General features: G+C 35.8%; 3 protein-coding genes across 3 annotated transcripts; 1 reads left to right on the top strand and 2 right to left on the bottom strand.

The window, feature by feature from the left end:
* Positions 1-1,182: 1,182 nt before the first annotated feature.
* Positions 1,183-3,367, top strand: LOC125196864 (FAD-dependent oxidoreductase family protein). The gene is made up of 5 exons (XM_048095523.2): positions 1,183-1,569; positions 1,719-2,000; positions 2,069-2,505; positions 2,579-2,738; positions 2,827-3,367. Exons 1-5 carry the CDS (start codon positions 1,288-1,290, stop codon positions 2,950-2,952), a joined length of 1,287 nt encoding a protein of 428 aa, XP_047951480.1. The 5' UTR covers positions 1,183-1,287; the 3' UTR covers positions 2,953-3,367.
* Positions 2,841-5,121, bottom strand: EDA14 (embryo sac development arrest 14). The gene is made up of 9 exons (XM_048095524.2): positions 4,976-5,121; positions 4,800-4,891; positions 4,621-4,711; positions 4,451-4,542; positions 4,275-4,368; positions 4,117-4,196; positions 3,512-3,595; positions 3,263-3,362; positions 2,841-3,181 (listed from the first exon to the last, which is right to left on the bottom strand). The coding sequence occupies exons 2-9, from the start codon at positions 4,853-4,855 to the stop codon at positions 3,089-3,091; spliced, it is 690 nt and encodes a 229-aa protein (XP_047951481.1). The 5' UTR covers positions 4,856-4,891; positions 4,976-5,121; the 3' UTR covers positions 2,841-3,088.
* A 10,696-nt stretch (positions 5,122-15,817) lies between these two features.
* LOC125196857 (Gibberellin-regulated family protein) lies at positions 15,818-16,784 on the bottom strand. Its single transcript, XM_048095516.2, has 4 exons — positions 16,529-16,784; positions 16,403-16,459; positions 16,244-16,277; positions 15,818-16,120 (listed from the first exon to the last, which is right to left on the bottom strand). The coding sequence occupies exons 1-4, from the start codon at positions 16,601-16,603 to the stop codon at positions 15,939-15,941; spliced, it is 348 nt and encodes a 115-aa protein (XP_047951473.1). The 5' UTR covers positions 16,604-16,784; the 3' UTR covers positions 15,818-15,938.
* Between the last annotated feature and the right edge of the window lie 408 nt (positions 16,785-17,192).

Genomic DNA, 17,192 nt, shown 5'->3' with positions numbered 1-17,192 from the left:
GCCTACTTTGCAGAACGACAGGAGTCGGCGCGCAAGGACGTGGAGCGCGCATTTGGTGTGCTCCAGTCTCGATGGGCGGCAATTAAGGGTCCAACGCGTTTGTGGGATGTCAAATGCGTTGCTGATATAATGTACACCTGCATTATCATGCACAACATGATCGTCGAAGACGAAGGCGTACAACTGACTAGTTGGGCCAATGACGATGAAGCTGGTCCAAGCCACGGAACGGCCACCCCTAGCGTACGACATGGGGTACCTCTTGATGAAGTCGGCCGCCTCCAGGAATATGCCGACATGCGCCAAGTGGATGCCCATATTCTACTCCAAAAGGATATAATTGAAGAGTTGTGGGCACGGAGGACTGCACGACGATAGTTTTTTTTTCTTTATTATGTAATTTATTTTTTTAAATGAATGTACTTTTTTTTAATGCAATTAATGAATTTTCCCGTATATGTCTCGTAAATTTAATTTCGTATTTAATCGTAAATTTAATTCCGTAAATGTAGTTGTTTTGAATTATTTTTATTGTGGCTGGCCTATGGTTGGCCTATTTGAGTAAATGCTGACGTGACAGGTGGATTTTTAGTGCTGCTGACGTGGCAAGGAGAGAGAGTGGCTGACCTATTCTTATTATGGATGCTCTAAATAAAAAGAAAGAATGCACGTTCGTATGTGACATAAAAATTACTGTAATGTGTTATTTATGTATGTATTCTCCCATTGTTTACTTTTGTAGTTTCCGTAACTTCACCCTAACTTATGGTAAAAAATAATCTAAGATCATTAAATAAAAATTTTTGCAATCTAAAATATTGTTATTTTTGTATTCATTCTCTACTTGTTTATTTTTGTTATTTCCCAAATTTTATTATAAATTTGTGTAAAAAGTTAATTTAAGATTTAATAAAATGATCTAAGCTGAAATGTATGAATATATCATATAAATATATCAATTTCTTTAAACGTCAACTCTGCTTTTACCAATAGCCACTGTAGTACATCTCTAATTTATCTTTCATCTTTAATTGTTTTTTTTTTTCATTCGTACCGCTTATGTAATAGTTATATCTGAAAACAATAATAAAAATACTCCATAATTATGGTATTATACAATATTCAATTAATAGTAATTTGATCCCAGACATTAAAATTCTCGCTAGCCTGGTGGAGTGGAAATACTTTCTCTTATAACGATAACTGACTGAAATCCTAAAATGAAGGAAGACTTGTATTTTCATTTTATTTATATTTAATCTTTTATTACTTTGCAAAAAAAAAAAGATGAGATTGAGCAGCTCAATCAAGATTTACCGGCGCCTAATGTCAGCGGCCGGGAAAGATGGGTGGGTTTGCAGTAGTTTGGAATCGGTACCCAAGGAAACGGCAGAAGCTGTAGTGATAGGCGCCGGAGTGGTGGGGTTGGCGGTGGCGCGTGAGCTGGCGATGAAGGCCGGAAGAGAGGTTTTAGTGGTGGAGTCGGCGCCGACTTTTGGGAGTGGGTCCAGTTCTCGCAACAGTGAAGTTATCCATGCTGGTATTTATTACCCTCCCAATTCCCTCAAGGTCATTTCATTTCCTGTTTCATTCTTCATTTTGTGTCACTTGCTATGTTACCTAGAATTAGGGTATGAAAAAAGGGTCTGATATTAGGGATTATTTCCCTATCAAAATGTGGGATGGGAATGTGAAAAACTTGTGGATTTGCAAAGCAGGCCAGATTTTGTGTGAGGGGAAGGCATTTGCTCTACGAGTATTGTAGACATCATGGCATCCCTCATAAACAGATAGGCAAGCTGATTGTGGCCACTCGGCCTTCAGAGACTCCCAAGTTGAGTGAGCTGATGGGTCGAGGTGTTGAGAATGGAGTTGAAGGTTTGAGGATGATGGACGGCCAAGAAGCTAAGCATCTAGAGCCTGAGCTGTACTGCACCAAAGCCTTGCTATCGCCCGTTTCTGGGATCATTGATAGCCATTCTTTGATGCTCGCGCTACTGGTATGTACTACTACTCCACTATCTAGTTTTGTCAAGACGAATGACTCGATAAAAAAAAAACCTTTTAGGGGGAAGCTGAGAGCCATGGAGCCATCTTCTCATACAACACCACTGTAATTGGTGGTAGATACGAGGGAGGCCAACTGCAGCTCTACGTTTGTGACAGCAGGTCCCTTAGAAACTGGGACAGGAAGTCTGCTTTGAAGCCTGATCTGATTCTTAGTCCCAGAATTGTTGTGAACTCTGCTGGCCTGGGTGCTCTGCCTCTTTCCAAGAGGATTCACGGCCTAGATGATAGGATCGTCCCCGTCCCCTACTTTGCTCGTGGCTGCTACTTCACGTTGTCAAACGTCAAATCACCTCCCTTCCAGCGTCTAGTCTATCCCATACCGGAAGATGGTGGCCTTGGGGTTCATGTCACCTTGGATTTGAACGGCCAGGTCAAGTTCGGACCTAATGTCGAGTGGATTGATGGCACAGATGACATCTCAAACTTCCTCAACCTGTAAGATTTCATTCTAGCATCTTGGAAACATGAAATTCTACAGATCACTTATTTACACATTGTGTCATCTAAGGTTCGACTATTCTGTGGCTGAAGATGGTGCAAATCGCTTTTACCCAGAGATAAGAAAATACTATCCACATCTAAATGATGGGTCATTGGAACCAGGATATGCCGGTATTCGGCCAAAGCTCACCGGGCCAATGCAGATTCCTAGTGATTTTATAGTACAGGCGAGTCACAGCATGCTGATAATATTTTTTCAATTGACAAATTGTTTCGTTCGATGTTCTTATCCTATAAATGGTATTCCAAATGCAGGGAGAGAAGATTCATGGCATACCAGGCTTGGTAAACCTCTTTGGTATTGAATCACCAGGCCTAACTTCAAGCATGGCCATTGCAGAACATGTTGCTGAGATAATGAATGACAGTCACAAAAAGTAGTGAAACTAGGTTTTACAATCACAATATTCAGTTTCTGAAATTTACTACAGCAAAATTTGATGAATTACTCATCACTTTGTTATGTTGTTTCTGAATTATCACGCATTAATATGAGCTTCACCCCTCTCTCTTTCTCTCAGCGTTTTCTTTCCTGCCTCCATTTGAATACAGGTCCTGACGTTGGACAAACGATTTCATCCTCACGAAGTTTCCGTTTCCGGCCCTTTTTCTGTATTAAGAGTAAATATGTGATCACTCCAACACTAGACAATCAAAGAGCACCAAGTAAATTAGAGACTGTTGTTGATACCTGTAATTCTTTCTGCATTGCCATATCCATGTATATCTTCTCTAGCTCTTTAACTCGGCTTCTTCTAGCCTCTAGCTCGCGGTATGAACCAATTGTCTTCCTGCATACGAGTTATTCTTTAGCAATCCTTACTATATAACTTTGATCTGAAGAAAGTAATTCTTTTAAAATATATGCATAACATAACTGTTAAGCGTTTTGCACGATTATGATCTTACAGGAGGAGCAACCTATAAACCATTTCATTACCTCTTAATATCCTTTGGCAAGTCTTCAAAAGAAGGGCTTTCTCTGTGTTCAGGCTTCTGAGCTCGAATTTCTCTTGCTTCAGCCCTAACGGGGGGAATGATTTAAGAAATGGAAGCATTAAGAGTAATGTTGGTGGCTCTATACACACTAAATGCTTACTTTCCAAAAAACTACACAGATTATATCATATGCCAGACTAGAAAATAAAATTCACGACCAAGATCATCGGGTATGCCAAAAGACTTCACCCACAAGTCACGAGGTAGCCAAACTTAAGGAAATAGAGACAAACAACTTCATATTTAAAGCAATCAAACGAAGTAGCATCAGAATTGAGAAAGAAGGGAAGAAGCTAGCTTTTATCTCCAAAAACTGAAAACAACAGCTAACATAATCTTTTGCTTTTGCAATCATATGTTTTCTACAACAATATACTATCATGAAAAAAAACTTTGCAACTCCAAAGCTCTTAAAGAGAAACAATAATCATCCAAAAGGCAGATAAATCTCCGGACTTCCAACCTACCGATTAAGTTTAGAGTTACTTTATTCAACAGATTCACCATCAAAATATAACAAAATCATCAAGGATAACAAATACTCACCTGTCTTCAGCAAAGTATACATGTTGGGATGATGACCGGTTATCAACAGAGTGCAGCATAGCATTTAGCTTTTCGATTTTCTGTATCAGAACAAACAATGTTCAGACATTAAACCTATATAACAACTCTATCAAGGTAGGCCTAAATTAGATGAGAACCTTTTTCTCAGCCTGAAGTTTCTGCAAAATATATCCAATATCTTGCGTCTTCATTAACATGAGCTCTTCCTTAGAGTACTTGTTCGCTTCACCCCTTCACATTCAATAAGTCATACTCAATTACGCATGATTAGTCGATTACCACAACCTTTAATTTAGAAACATTGTATACATACTCCTGTCTGTGGACTCCATTAACAGTTTTGGAGTTAATCATCTTGAAGTAGAACTCATCAGGATTCCTAAACGCGGCCTTTTCTTTAAGTTTCTATCATGTACATATAGAGGCAATGTCAACAAACATTGTTAAAAATATGACTAAATTCAGTCTTGAGTGAATATTTACTTGCAATGTCTCCTCTTTCCTGTGGAAGGAGCGTGCACGCTCGACATAATCCTTATGCTTCTCGAGCAACCCAAATTTCTTCCTCGATTGCCTGGCATTGCATACCACTAAAATATTTTAGAAAAGATGAAAAATAAAAAAAAATTGAAAAAAAAGAAAAAAGGAAGAAAAACACGCACGGCTGTGAACGCTCCTTGTGAGCTTTTCTCGGGAGAGCATTCCTCAAAGAAGACATTTTCACAACAAAAACCCTAAGTAATGAGACGAAACACTGCACATAAACAAAGCTGTAATTTACTAATTGCAAAAAACTAAAAAAAAATAGGTTTGATAATTCAATTGAAACATGAAATACCGTATAAATAGAGAGGTAATTGATATAGGGTTAAGAAATGGAGCTCGGAAGCGCCAGCCTCGCCGCCGCAGTGAATAAGGAGGCGGTTCTAGTTTTGCAGAATGTCGGTATTTGGAAGGGGATTAATTGTAGCGCCTTCTCATAAATTGGGTATTTATTTTCCTACTCAAACAATTGGGTTATAGTGGCCTAATGTGAAAAGCCTTTTAATCAGGCCCAATAACTATTGAATTGAAAGATTAATATCTTAGGCACACCAAACAATAGACCCTCGTATTGTACAAGGGGGGTTGTGTTATATCGTTCATTCACCTTTAAATTACTAATTACATTAAAAGGTATAAGATCATACAATCACAGATGTAAAATTAGAGATATTAATGTCAATTAATAAAAAATTAGTTATAACTATTTTTTTAAAAAATACCTCAATATTTTAAAAGATTATAACTATCTTTTAAAAAATATCTCTTTTAAACGATTATAACTATCTTAATTTGAATTATTTTTTCACACAATATATATCAAATTCCAGATAATTTTATAAGGATTCCAACAAGATCATACATGCATATGTTCCGATGTCAAAATCTAAAAAAAAAAATTAATTTTCAATTTTTTGACAAACAGGCTAATATCAATATAGATAACATAATATGTCAATATTATACAATGTCAATATCAAAATGTGATAGTTAATCTTATATTTTTTATATTAAAGTATGAAAAATGAAATTACACGGTAAATTACAGACCATTAGATCTTTTAATTCCTATGATATTAAATTAGTTATAATTAGCAACTAAGGGGTGAGGTAGCAATTGATCAGAATATATACAAGAAATAAATGAAGATTCATAATTAAAGTAAATGAATATTTGTAAGATAAAACTTGCCCTAAAAACAAAAGTAAATAGAATACGGAATGTGGGAACTTTGCAAAAGATATGTAGACGAGATTGGAAGGTTCGGCTATCGAGTCTAGAAGAATAAGGAAATTTCCTTTCGAATTATATATATAGTCTGTGGATGTGTGATGGCTTTTCGTAGACTCCAAGTTAAATCAAACTGAACCCATTCAGACTTAGACAACGGTTTGTTATTTCTATATATATAAATATAGTAGTAGTACTTCATAGACACATTAAAATTTAAAAATAGAGAAGCAGAGACATGGCAGGCATGCAATATAAGAGCACTCCCAATGGAGGTGGCGAATTCTCGGCGATAAATCGCCGATTATCGCCGAATTATCGCCGGCCATTGTGGCGAAGTCGGCGATAATTCGGCGATAATGTTACCGTTGCTTCGCCGAGTGGCGATTTATCGCCGGATTATCGCCGAGCGATCGCCGGCCACTGTGGGCGACGCTCGGCGATAATCGGCGATTTTTAAAATTTTTTTTTTTTTTTTTGGCCGAACGGCTATTTTATCCCACCCCTATAAATATTTCATCCTCTTCCTCCATTCATCACCCACAAACTTCATTCACACAAATTTTCAATCTTTTTTCTCTCCATCTTTATTAAATGAGTTCTGATTCATCGTCTCGTGCTCAGTCCGACGAGGAAATATCACATTCTTCTTCCGAAGAAGAGGTACCTCCCGCTCCCACCGGATGGGATGTAGCGGGTTTCGCCAACAACCCAATCAACAACTATATCTCCCGCTGCATACAAAGCGAGATCGCTCGAATGCAGCAGCCACCCCCCCAACGGCCAATCCGCCGGCGGCGCCGATACATCCCTCGCAACCACACTGGTGCGCACGATCGGCTGTTCGCCGATTATTTCGCGGAGGAACCACGTTATCCGGCAGATGTATTTCGTCGCCGGTTCAGAATGCGCCGCTCCCTCTTCCTGCGCATTGTTAATGCGTTGTCCGCGCGTTACCCCGAGTTCCGGCTCCAGCGAGACGCAGCAGGGAAGCCCGGACTATCGCCCCTACAGAAATGCACTGTTGCCATCCGGCAGTTGGCATATGGAGGGTCCGCCGACATGTTCGATGAGTATCTGCAATGCGGCGAGACGACTGGCAACGAGTGCCTGAAGAATTTCTGTCAGGGCGTGCGAGAGATATTTGGGGAGCACTACCTTCGCTCGCCGGACGCAGCTGACTGCCAGTTCCTACTGGATTGGCACTGGAGGACCCACGGCTTTCCGGGGATGCTCGGCAGCATCGACTGTATGCACTGGCAGTGGAAGAACTGCCCAACCGCGTGGCGAGGCCAGTTTACTACCGGCTACAAAGGTACGCATCCCACCATCATTCTTGAAGCCGTTGCCGACCAACGGCTTTGGATTTGGCATGCTTATTTTGGTATAGCCGGGTCGAACAACGACCTAAATGTTCTCAATTCCTCGCCCCTTTTCAACGAGCGGATCAACGGATTAGGCCCCTCCATCGAATTCACGGCCAATGGCAATGTGCATAACATGGGGTACTACCTGGCTGACGGCATCTATCCGCAATGGCCCGTGTTTCTGAAGACGATCAGATGCCCACTCGGAGATAGAAGAAGGTATTTTGCCCGAGCGCAAGAGTCTGCGCGCAAGGATGTGGAGAGGGCATTTGGGGTGCTCCAATCGCGATTTGCACTGGTAAAGGGTCCGACGCGCTTTTTCTACCAGGGGGATATTGCCGATATCATGTATGCGTGCATCATCATGCATAACATGATCATCGAAGATGAACACGAAGGCGTCCTCGACGTCACCAACGACCCAAGTGTTGCATCATCGAGTCACGGTGTCTCAACCGAGTCCGCCCGCCAGGGTGTACCGCACAACGAACATGAACGGTTCCAGGCGTTCATGGACATACACCAGAAGGAGGCCCATCAAGCACTACAACACGATATCATCGAAGAATTGTGGGCAAATAGAAACCGCGCCCACCGCCCTTGAATTTTTTTTTCTTTGAATTTTTTTTTTGATTTTTTATTTCCATTCGTGTACTTTTTTTTTTTTTAATTTTCTTCGTTGTAATGTGTACCCGTGTTTAATACAACGAACTTTATTACTATTTATTTGATTTATCTTTATAAATTAAATAAGCTAGCTTTATTATATATAAAAATAAAACAATTAAATTAGTGATGATGTAAAAATGAAATGTTGAGTTAGGGAGAAATAAGGGAGAAATAAGGGAGAAACCATTGTAGGGGTTGGCTAAAAACTGGGGATAAAATGTGATGCTGATGTGGCGCTGATGTGGCAGGAGTTAGGGAGAAATAAGGGAGAAATAAGGGAACTCCATTGGGAGTGCTCTAATTTCTTTCCGACTGATTTCTATTACCCTAAAGCAGACACCACTCCCCATCGCTCGCATCAAAAGGTTGTACTTGTACCACCGGTCGTTGAAGCATCGTTGGATTCCGACAAATACTACCCAAGTTATGAGGTTGTCAAATTCCGACCGCTCACCATCCGCTACGTTCCCCCTCCAAATCTACCAACGAAGAGGAATCTCTCTTCTACCACTAATTAAATTACTTTTTTTTTTTTTTAATTGTAGAATTTTTTAAATAAGTTCTCTTTGACATGTACTTTTCATTCGTGTTTTTATTCTTCCTTTTTTACTTTATCGCATATTTCCTATTGATTATAGCTTAATTTAGTGTTCTCATAATTGTAACTTTTTCTGGACTTATCAATGTTATATGAGAAGATATATGCTCAAAAACGTGTGTACTCAAAAATAAATTGCAAAACTGAGAGTATATATCAAGCAAGACTAAAATAACCGTTCATTATGTCGATCGGATAACTAAAAATGGCGGCCAGAGGGAGAACTGGCGGCGGCGGTGCCTACGTTTCTCGCCGGTGAATGAGATTATGAGAGAGATCCGATTGGAATTTTTAAGATAGAAGAGAGAGACGGGCTGTAATGCGTATTGGGAGAGAGAAGTTTGGGCCGCTTCAATTTTTCCTTTATTTTTAGGACTAGGAAGTTTTCTTTTGGGCCGATGGATTGAAAAATAAAACGGAGAAGATTAAAATGAGGAACTATTATTGTTTTTTTGTTGGACCGATAATTATGTAGATTGGCAGACTAGATTTTCATATGATGGGCTGGAATCAATTTAGTAATTTAATTTATTTTCGGGTCAATGAGCCCAAAATTGATTAAATTTCTTAATTTAATTAGGAGTAAATATCACTTTTGATCCTAAATATATGGTCAAAATATGCTGCGGGTACTCTGACAAGGAATTGCCGCCCAGATCGCATACCACCACCGTGCCGCCAGAGCTCAAGAAAATAATAGAGTTACAATTTAACATTGATAAGTCCAGAAAAGGGACCGAATCGACCACAATTTCATTTCTTATGAACCCGTTTTTCAAAAGTGAATGTTTTGGATCAAATTCGTATTTTGGCCATATGTTTAGGACCAGTTTTGACCTTTACTCTTTAATTAATACTCCCTCTATCCGCGAATAGGAGTTCCGTTTTTCCATTTTAGTCTGTCCGCGAATAGGAGTCCCGATCCATTTTTACCATAAATGGTAATAGGGTTTCACCTTCCACTAACTCATTCCACTAACATTTTATTTAAAACTAATATATACAAATGAGAACCCTATTCCACTAACTTTTTTCACCCATTTTTTTTAACATTTCTTAAAATACGTGCCGCCCATAAATGAGACTCCTAATGGCTGACGGGGGAGTATACAGGAACTTTAGAATTTTTATAAAGAAAGAACGAAGGAAAGAAATGTATATCACGCGGGGTGCATGCATTGTTTTAAATTTAATATTTTTATTAAAGTCTAATTTAGCATGTTATGATTTTTCAAAATGGTGAATTTTCAAGCTATTTAAGGCTGGAACGGAAAGTCGAGTTGAGGAAGTAAACAAACGAGGTGGACTTAAATTATGTATTTTTTATTTCTTAGATTTTAATTGTGCAATTTTAATTTTTAAGATTTTAATTTATAATTTTTGGTTTCTAATTAAGTATTTCTAATGAAATATAGTTTTTTAGCAACATTTTTAATGTAAGAAATTAGATTATGGGATCTATAAATAGTTAACAGATGAAAGATTGCGATTGCTAGTTTTGAATAAGAAAGGAAAAAGTTTATGGTATGGAATCATGAATAATGTAATTAAGAGATAAACATGTAATTAAGAGATAAACAAGAGACAGTAGATAAATAGAATTCATGATGGCCTAATACAGCAAACAAGCGTGTGAATTGTATCAACATGATGTGATGTTTCATGCGCGATTAAACAAGATTTCGGTCTAACTCAATTACTAGTAGTAGAAGGCTAGAAGCTATTTAATTGAAAACGTTTGCTTATTATTTTATATTTTTATTAAAAAAGTTTTATAAACTAAAAGCAGCATGATTCTCATGGTTGAAAATATGTTAATCTTTTATTTTAATTAATCATATATACCCATATACGCATGTATTGTATTGTACATGTTCGATTTTTCGTGCGTATACAATCCATTTTATAGATTGAAAACAACTGACATCGTTTTTAGCAATAAACTCTTAAATATAGTGTAATTGGTGAGAAAATATTAATGACATAAATATTTGCTAATATTGTTTTGAAGTCGGATAATCTTAGAAGGGGAAATTGTGTATTTAGATTGTGAAAATGTCTTGATTAGCGTCTAGCATTTAATTTCTCTGTTGGACCAATAATTATCCTATGTGGATTAAGAATATGATGATTGTTCTTGAATTATGCTACTATTTTATTCCCCTTTAAAAATGTTCAAATAAACTTAGAGGACATATATTTATCAAGATTTATCAATTATCGGACTTAACCTTTCTAATTAAATCCGCAATTAACATGAGGAATTCATATATCAGAGCAAAACAGCAAAAAATACATTTCAAGTGAGGCACCGATCGATCAATATAATACTATGTAAAATTAAGCACATGAAAATTACATCAAATATTGTGACAGGTTTATTTAGCATATTAATCATTAGAGCATGAATAACCCTGGCCCGGATTTGGGCTGCAAGTCCCCTCCACGTCATCATTCTCTCAAATTAGGGGTTCCAGGCCACAACTCCATTAACACCGCAGGCCACAACTCGGGCCACAACTCAGGCCACAACTATTCATTTCACAACATATTTTAATCGTAAAATAGAATACGTTGAACAATTAAAACCGGGAAAATTCATTGTTCAGTCAGAAAAATAAAAAATTACAAATCCTAGAAAAAAAAATTACAAATCCTAAAAAAAATTTATTAAGACCTAGAAAATAAAAATTTCAATTCCTAGAAAAAATATTGAAATAATTTAGAAGATAGAAATGGAGAAATTGGTGGAAAAATATTGAAGAAATGGGTATAAATAGGAAAACAAAAATAAAATCAAAAAATAAAATAAAATAAAATTTGGGGGTTTGCGGCCCGTCCCGTAGCAGATAACCCTAGGCCGGGCCGGACCTCGGGAGCGGCCCGGGGACGCAACTGTGGCCCGGGGACCGTCCCGGGCCGTGACGCCAATTGCTCCAACGCTAAAAACGGGCCGGGACTCGCGAATTGTGGCCCGGCCCAGATGCGTTATCCATGCTCTTAGTACTCAATCAATAATTAATATACTATGAAAAGTCAAATTTAACACGGCAGTCTCGGTTCACTATATGGACCATAATATCCCAAGCATATACTAATATTAAAACTAAATAATTGAGAGAAATTAGAAAATTGACTTTCGAGTTTGTTATTCAAAGATTCCACCATTAGCATATTTCTGGCTCTATATAAACAACAAAAGTTAAGCACTTATTCACCACCCAACAAATTCCTCTCTGATCACTTTTACTCTCCAAATATCTAATGGCTGGTCTACAGTATAACTTCTTCCCAACTGATTTGTTGTACCCTCTGCAGCCACCGGCAGCCGGCCCCACGGCCAACGACGGCCCCGTAAGGCAGGTTTCTTTGGTGAATAATTGGAATTCCGACAAATCGGAGGATTTGAAGAATACTAATTCAGTCAACAGTAAAGGCAAGATTGTGAAAGCAGTTTCATCTTCATTGGTAGCCTTTTCTCCCATCATTCATAAGCAAAAGTGAAATTTTGCCACAACTTTGTTTATAATTTATATACAATAATATATATTTATATAGATTGTTGGGTGTTAGACTTAATTTGTCAATTCCCCAGACTTACTTTGTAACATTAGAGAGGCCTAAAAATTTGTACAGGCTTCTCAAAAAGTTAAATGGTTACTAGCACTAGATGTTGTGCAATATCTCTCTGTTTTATATGCTCCATTTATTCAAACCTATGTATGAATAAGATGGTATTTTTCTGTTTAGGATTTAATTAAAGCTTGTTCGTACAATATATCGGTATATAATGAATTTAAATGATTAAACTCCCACTAAAAAAGATAGAAATGATCTTGTCCTGTTCTTTATTCCTTCTAACTCTGTTCAGAGCTTGTTTCAGATTCTATTATATTGTGTAAATTGGGGGAATTGGAAATTCGGAATATAATTATCAACACTTGAAAATTTAATCAATCTAATGTATAATTAACACGAGCACTATCATGATCTGAGATACCTAACAGCCCAATGTCGACACGGATTCGATGGATTTTCGTGTAAAACGTGGGAATATGCATCTATATCTAAACTTTAGGGTTAGGTAACATAATTAGTTTCTTCAAAAAGTTAAATGCAATTAATTGGTCACATAGAAAAAACATTGCCCGCCGGATTTACATTAAACCTGTACACAATTTCTGTGACATTAATGAAAGTTAAATACAACTATATATGAATAAACTCTCTTAATTATTATTGCATAGTACACCAAAAAATACGAGTTTCATAAAAAAATATTCCGGGTTGAATGGTCAAATCCGCTGTTTATTCATTAATTAATTAAATTAATGAGGCGTAGCTATAATTCTGAAGTCATCCATAGCTTACTTTGGTCACACATCATTTTTCTATTTCCTTTTTGGGTGTGGTGTCGTTGACTGTTTTTGTGGTTTATATACAGCGTAATTCACGACCGCCAAGAGTGAAGTTTGAGATCATGTTTTTCCTTTGTAAATTATTATGTGCTGCCTTCCAAGTTTGACTAATAACTTTAATAATAACAATGAATGGTGTTTTGACAGTTTTGTCATCCTTTCAATAATATCAATTCTAAATCAATGTATCTGAAATAAAACAATGAGCCGTGGCCGATGTTTATACAGTTAGATTCTTTCTGTGATAGTAGTACCTGTTAGCCAATGTGGACCCAGAATTTAGTGTTGGGGCTAAAAAGAAGAAATTATTAATAGTTGTATGCATTTCGCCGTCACCAAGAGCAATTGCTGAAAGAATCAATCATATGAAAAGTATTACTCCAATCAATAAGTCTATGCAACCAAATTTTGTACAACCAAAAATTGGTTTATTTGAGTAAAAAAATAATTTATTTATGCATTTAATTAAAAAGTATAGACATATATATAGTATAGGGAATGTGCAGAATATTATGGTATTTGTGTATAATTTTTTTAAATTTTTTTGAACCATAAAATGTAATTAATGCATACTTTAATACAAATTTAAAATATAATAGAGAAATAATTCAAATATAAAAATAAAAAATTAAAAATGAGGCTAAAGACTAATAAATTGGTTTTAATTTGTTAACTAATTATATCTATTATTTTAATATTTAATTAACATATCAAAATTACTAATATAATCTTGTTTTGGTTGTACAAAATTTGGTTGTTTAGCATTGCTGTACTCCTATATGGCGTTATCAATCATATATAGCAATTAAGAAAAAAGGAACTGAGCAGGATCGATCAATCACATCAAGAATTAATATTCTACGAACTGTGCAGGATCAATCAATCACATCAACAAGAATTAATACGCTATTCATTATCCAATTTTGTCATTTTTGTCCTGAAAAATTGTCCATTTTGCTTTTTCTATTTTTGATAAATGAACCTCACTTTCCACTAACTCTTTACACTTACATTCTATTTTAAAACCAATACTATATAAATGTGGGGCCCTCGTTTTACTAACTTTTTCAATTCACGTTTTTTTTTCACATTTTTTAAAATACTTCGAGTCAAACTTGAATAATATTTCATGGACAGGGAGTATCTCTGACAATTATAACACCTAATTAGGGGATGCACATACTTCAATTTTCAAGCCCTTAAGTCCTGTTTCAGCATGCTATTGATAGTGTTTATGTAATTCGTTAAAGCATATGTTAAAATTTTTACTTTATTATGGAATATTTTTGTGACAAACTTGTTTTCATTTTATTTTTAGGAGTGCTTTCAAGAGCCTGGATATGGCATATAGTACGAATTTTGTGCACTCTAAGGATTACAATGGGGAAAACTTAGCACAATCTTAAACTCAAGTTCTTTTGTGCTGTCGAAAGACTAGAAAAGCTAAATTTTACATAGAATCACATAATTTTGCCACCCATATAAGTTTTTTTAAAAGATCTAGAGAAACATAATTAACTGATTATGAGTTGAGTTTTAACTTATGATCATTTAAAAGACTTTAGTTTATAGTAACATATACATATATATATATAGAAGGTGTAGTAGTGATAAAATGCAAACTTTAAATATCGTATAAACTCCAAACTATGATTTGAATAGAAAATGTCAACAAACAGGGGCGGAGCCACAGTGGGGCCAGGGGGCCCTTCGGCCCCTCAGCCATTTCGATACTATATATAATATATGTATGAAACAATATGCATGCGTAATGTTGGCGCAGGTGGTTTGAATATCAGCCTATTGTTCGCTAGGTGCCAAAGTTCGATACCCTGCTGAGGTATTTAAACATATTGATTTTATGTATTTGATCCTTCTATTTTTCATTCATTTATGTTTTATTATATTTATAATATTAGTAAAATTGATTTTCTGCTTGTAGTTCGTTTACTTTTTTTCTGACATTAATTTTTTTGATTTTCTCATATTCATTAATATTCTATGGATTTTCTCACATTAGTAACTTTTATTGATTTTTTTCACTACTAATTTTGTATAAACATTTTAAATTGTAATCATAAAAAATGATTTTTATAACTTAAAAATAGAATGTAATTCTTTGATTTTATATGTATTTTAAAATGTTATATGATAATTTTTTTAATTTGATGTCCTTTACTATAAAAAATCTGGAATAGAGAATAAATCTTTTGTCTAATAAATGTATAAAAATATCATATTATTAGTAAAATGCTATGCTCCAAAAATCTATTCACTAATTAATTTTTTCATCATTTGTTTCTAACGTGCGGCTTTTTTTATTGCTCGCATCTGAGTTGTTTTCGTGTCGTTAGCACTGAACGCACTCAACAAATTTTAATGGTAATTTGGGTCCCCTACCGTTAAAATTCTGGCTCCGCCACTGTCAACAAATGACAAAATAACAACAACAAAAGATATTAACACAATTTCAACACAATGTCAACACAACATCAACCGTTGACATTTTTTATTGCTATTATTTTATCATTTTTTGACATTTTTCAACGACGATCATAGTTTAAAATTTGTATAATATTTGGAGTTTACATTTGATCACGTCCCTATATGGAATAGCTTCAAATTGCCATCACTCTAATATTAGATACGCCAAAATGAAATGGTCTGAATCCATATGATTTAAATGTGAATCTCTTAAAGCACAAAACAACCTAATTAGCATATGGTTATTTCTTATATGATCAACTTGGGATATGAATATGATATATTTGATGTAATTAGTATTCGATGAACAAGACATAAACTATCCCTTCTCCACCTTTTCTCCAACAAAGTCATCATAAATGCAAATTAATTTAGTCGAAATAAGGCGTCTTAAATGGATAATGGATAAAGAGTGTTTAGGTTAAACAAAGCAGTTTACAAACACCAAAAGACAGATAATTCAATAAAAAAAATACTGCTATAGTGAGTAATCAAGGGCATTTGGGTCCTCCTCTCTTAGTCTTCCAATTATTGTAACAAGGGCACAGCTGCTTGTTCCCATAAGTCCCCGGAGGCACACACAGGCATGTTGCACAACATTTTTCACAGAAAAACATACACGGCTTCTTGAACACTGTTTTCGAGCATCTCGTCTTGCATCGTCCCCCACATTCTGCAATTTACAACATCAATCATCATTTACTTCAATTCAAATTATTCCCCTAACTAACTAACTATGTATACAATATAAATGCATGGGAGTGAAAAATGGTAAATAAATTAAATAATAATGTACCTTGAGGATGGAGGCTGCCAGGAGTTGCTCCGTACTGATCACAGAAACTCAAACAAAAATCAAAATTTAATCACTGCTATATTATTATTTAATTGTGTTCCTGGACTAAAATAAATCAACACAATATCCAATTTAATAGCAAAAGTTTCATATTATCACCATGGAAAAAGAGTTGGGTGGTTGAGGCTGAGGAGCCGGCGACAAAACAACGGTTGCCTGTATGTAGAAATGAGCTTTAGTGTGAAAACAAATAAACGAGCCTATTAAGATAGCGTCGTTGCTTACGTGGATTTCGACTGCAATAAGAAGAATCAGCAGCAAGAGAGAAAGGACTCGACCGCGCATATTACTTTGATACATTGTCGCATAGGAAAAGTAAGTTTGTTTAGATGATGAGGAAGGAATGTGGCTGAGGACCTATTTATAACTCTCCACAAACTTAAAACACATTAATCAGATTTCTGATTTTTTCCCCTTATAATCAACCTATCTAGGATGTTTGTGCTATGAGGATAGCTATCGTGAAACGAATTAGATTTAATTTTCAGTGACAAAGTATATCTCTGGATCTATAAATCCCAAAAATAAATTTTGTGATACATGCATGTGATTAGCCCTTATCGAAAGCGATAGCAGAACATGGGAATTCACATGCTATTTTTTTTTACATCAATACTCGCTTTATAATTTCTATTATCCAAAAAAATAAAAAAAAAGTGAAAAACAGACTTTACCACAAAAAACTGTTCCATATGCTAGGAACAACAACCGTTTGTATCCATATATTTCAATTGTCTTTGTCTTTATTTCATTATGATGAGAAAGTGTATATCTATTTGAAGTCCCATGCACTTTTGCGATTCTCGTGAACCCATGTGTGGACTCCATTTTACTTTTGATGGAGAGTATCAATTATTGTACTCCTCCGTTCCCTAAAATTTATCATCAT

Source organism: Salvia hispanica, chromosome 4 (genome assembly GCF_029641045.1).
Source record: "Salvia hispanica isolate PSC_SH4W2 chromosome 4, Shi_PSC_v1, whole genome shotgun sequence".
Classification (NCBI taxonomy): domain Eukaryota; kingdom Viridiplantae; phylum Streptophyta; class Magnoliopsida; order Lamiales; family Lamiaceae; genus Salvia; species Salvia hispanica.
The sequence above is the reverse complement of the archived record's forward strand: the minus strand, read 5'-3'. Positions and strand labels throughout refer to the sequence as shown.

What these genes read in the sequence shown, in the direction of transcription:
- LOC125196864 (XM_048095523.2), top strand. Translation starts at nt 1,288, where the DNA reads ATGAGATTGAGCAGCTCAATCAAGATTTACCGGCGCCTAATGTCAGCG. An exon ending in CTTTGATGCTCGCGCTACTG is followed by an intron (nt 2,001 to 2,068) that starts GTATGTACTACT and finishes AAAACCTTTTAG; the next exon opens with GGGGAAGCTGAGAGCCATGG. An exon ending in CTAGTGATTTTATAGTACAG is followed by an intron (nt 2,739 to 2,826) that starts GCGAGTCACAGC and finishes TTCCAAATGCAG; the next exon opens with GGAGAGAAGATTCATGGCAT.
- EDA14 (XM_048095524.2), bottom strand. Translation starts at nt 4,855, where the DNA reads ATGTCTTCTTTGAGGAATGCTCTCCCGAGAAAAGCTCACAAGGAGCGT. An exon ending in GGAAAGAGGAGACATTGCAA is followed by an intron (nt 4,543 to 4,620) that starts GTAAATATTCAC and finishes TGTACATGATAG; the next exon opens with AAACTTAAAGAAAAGGCCGC. An exon ending in CAATGCAGAAAGAATTACAG is followed by an intron (nt 3,182 to 3,262) that starts GTATCAACAACA and finishes CTCTTAATACAG; the next exon opens with AAAAAGGGCCGGAAACGGAA.
- LOC125196857 (XM_048095516.2), bottom strand. Translation starts at nt 16,603, where the DNA reads ATGTATCAAAGTAATATGCGCGGTCGAGTCCTTTCTCTCTTGCTGCTG. An exon ending in TTATTGCAGTCGAAATCCAC is followed by an intron (nt 16,460 to 16,528) that starts GTAAGCAACGAC and finishes TTCTACATACAG; the next exon opens with GCAACCGTTGTTTTGTCGCC. An exon ending in TGGCAGCCTCCATCCTCAAG is followed by an intron (nt 16,121 to 16,243) that starts GTACATTATTAT and finishes TGTAAATTGCAG; the next exon opens with AATGTGGGGGACGATGCAAG.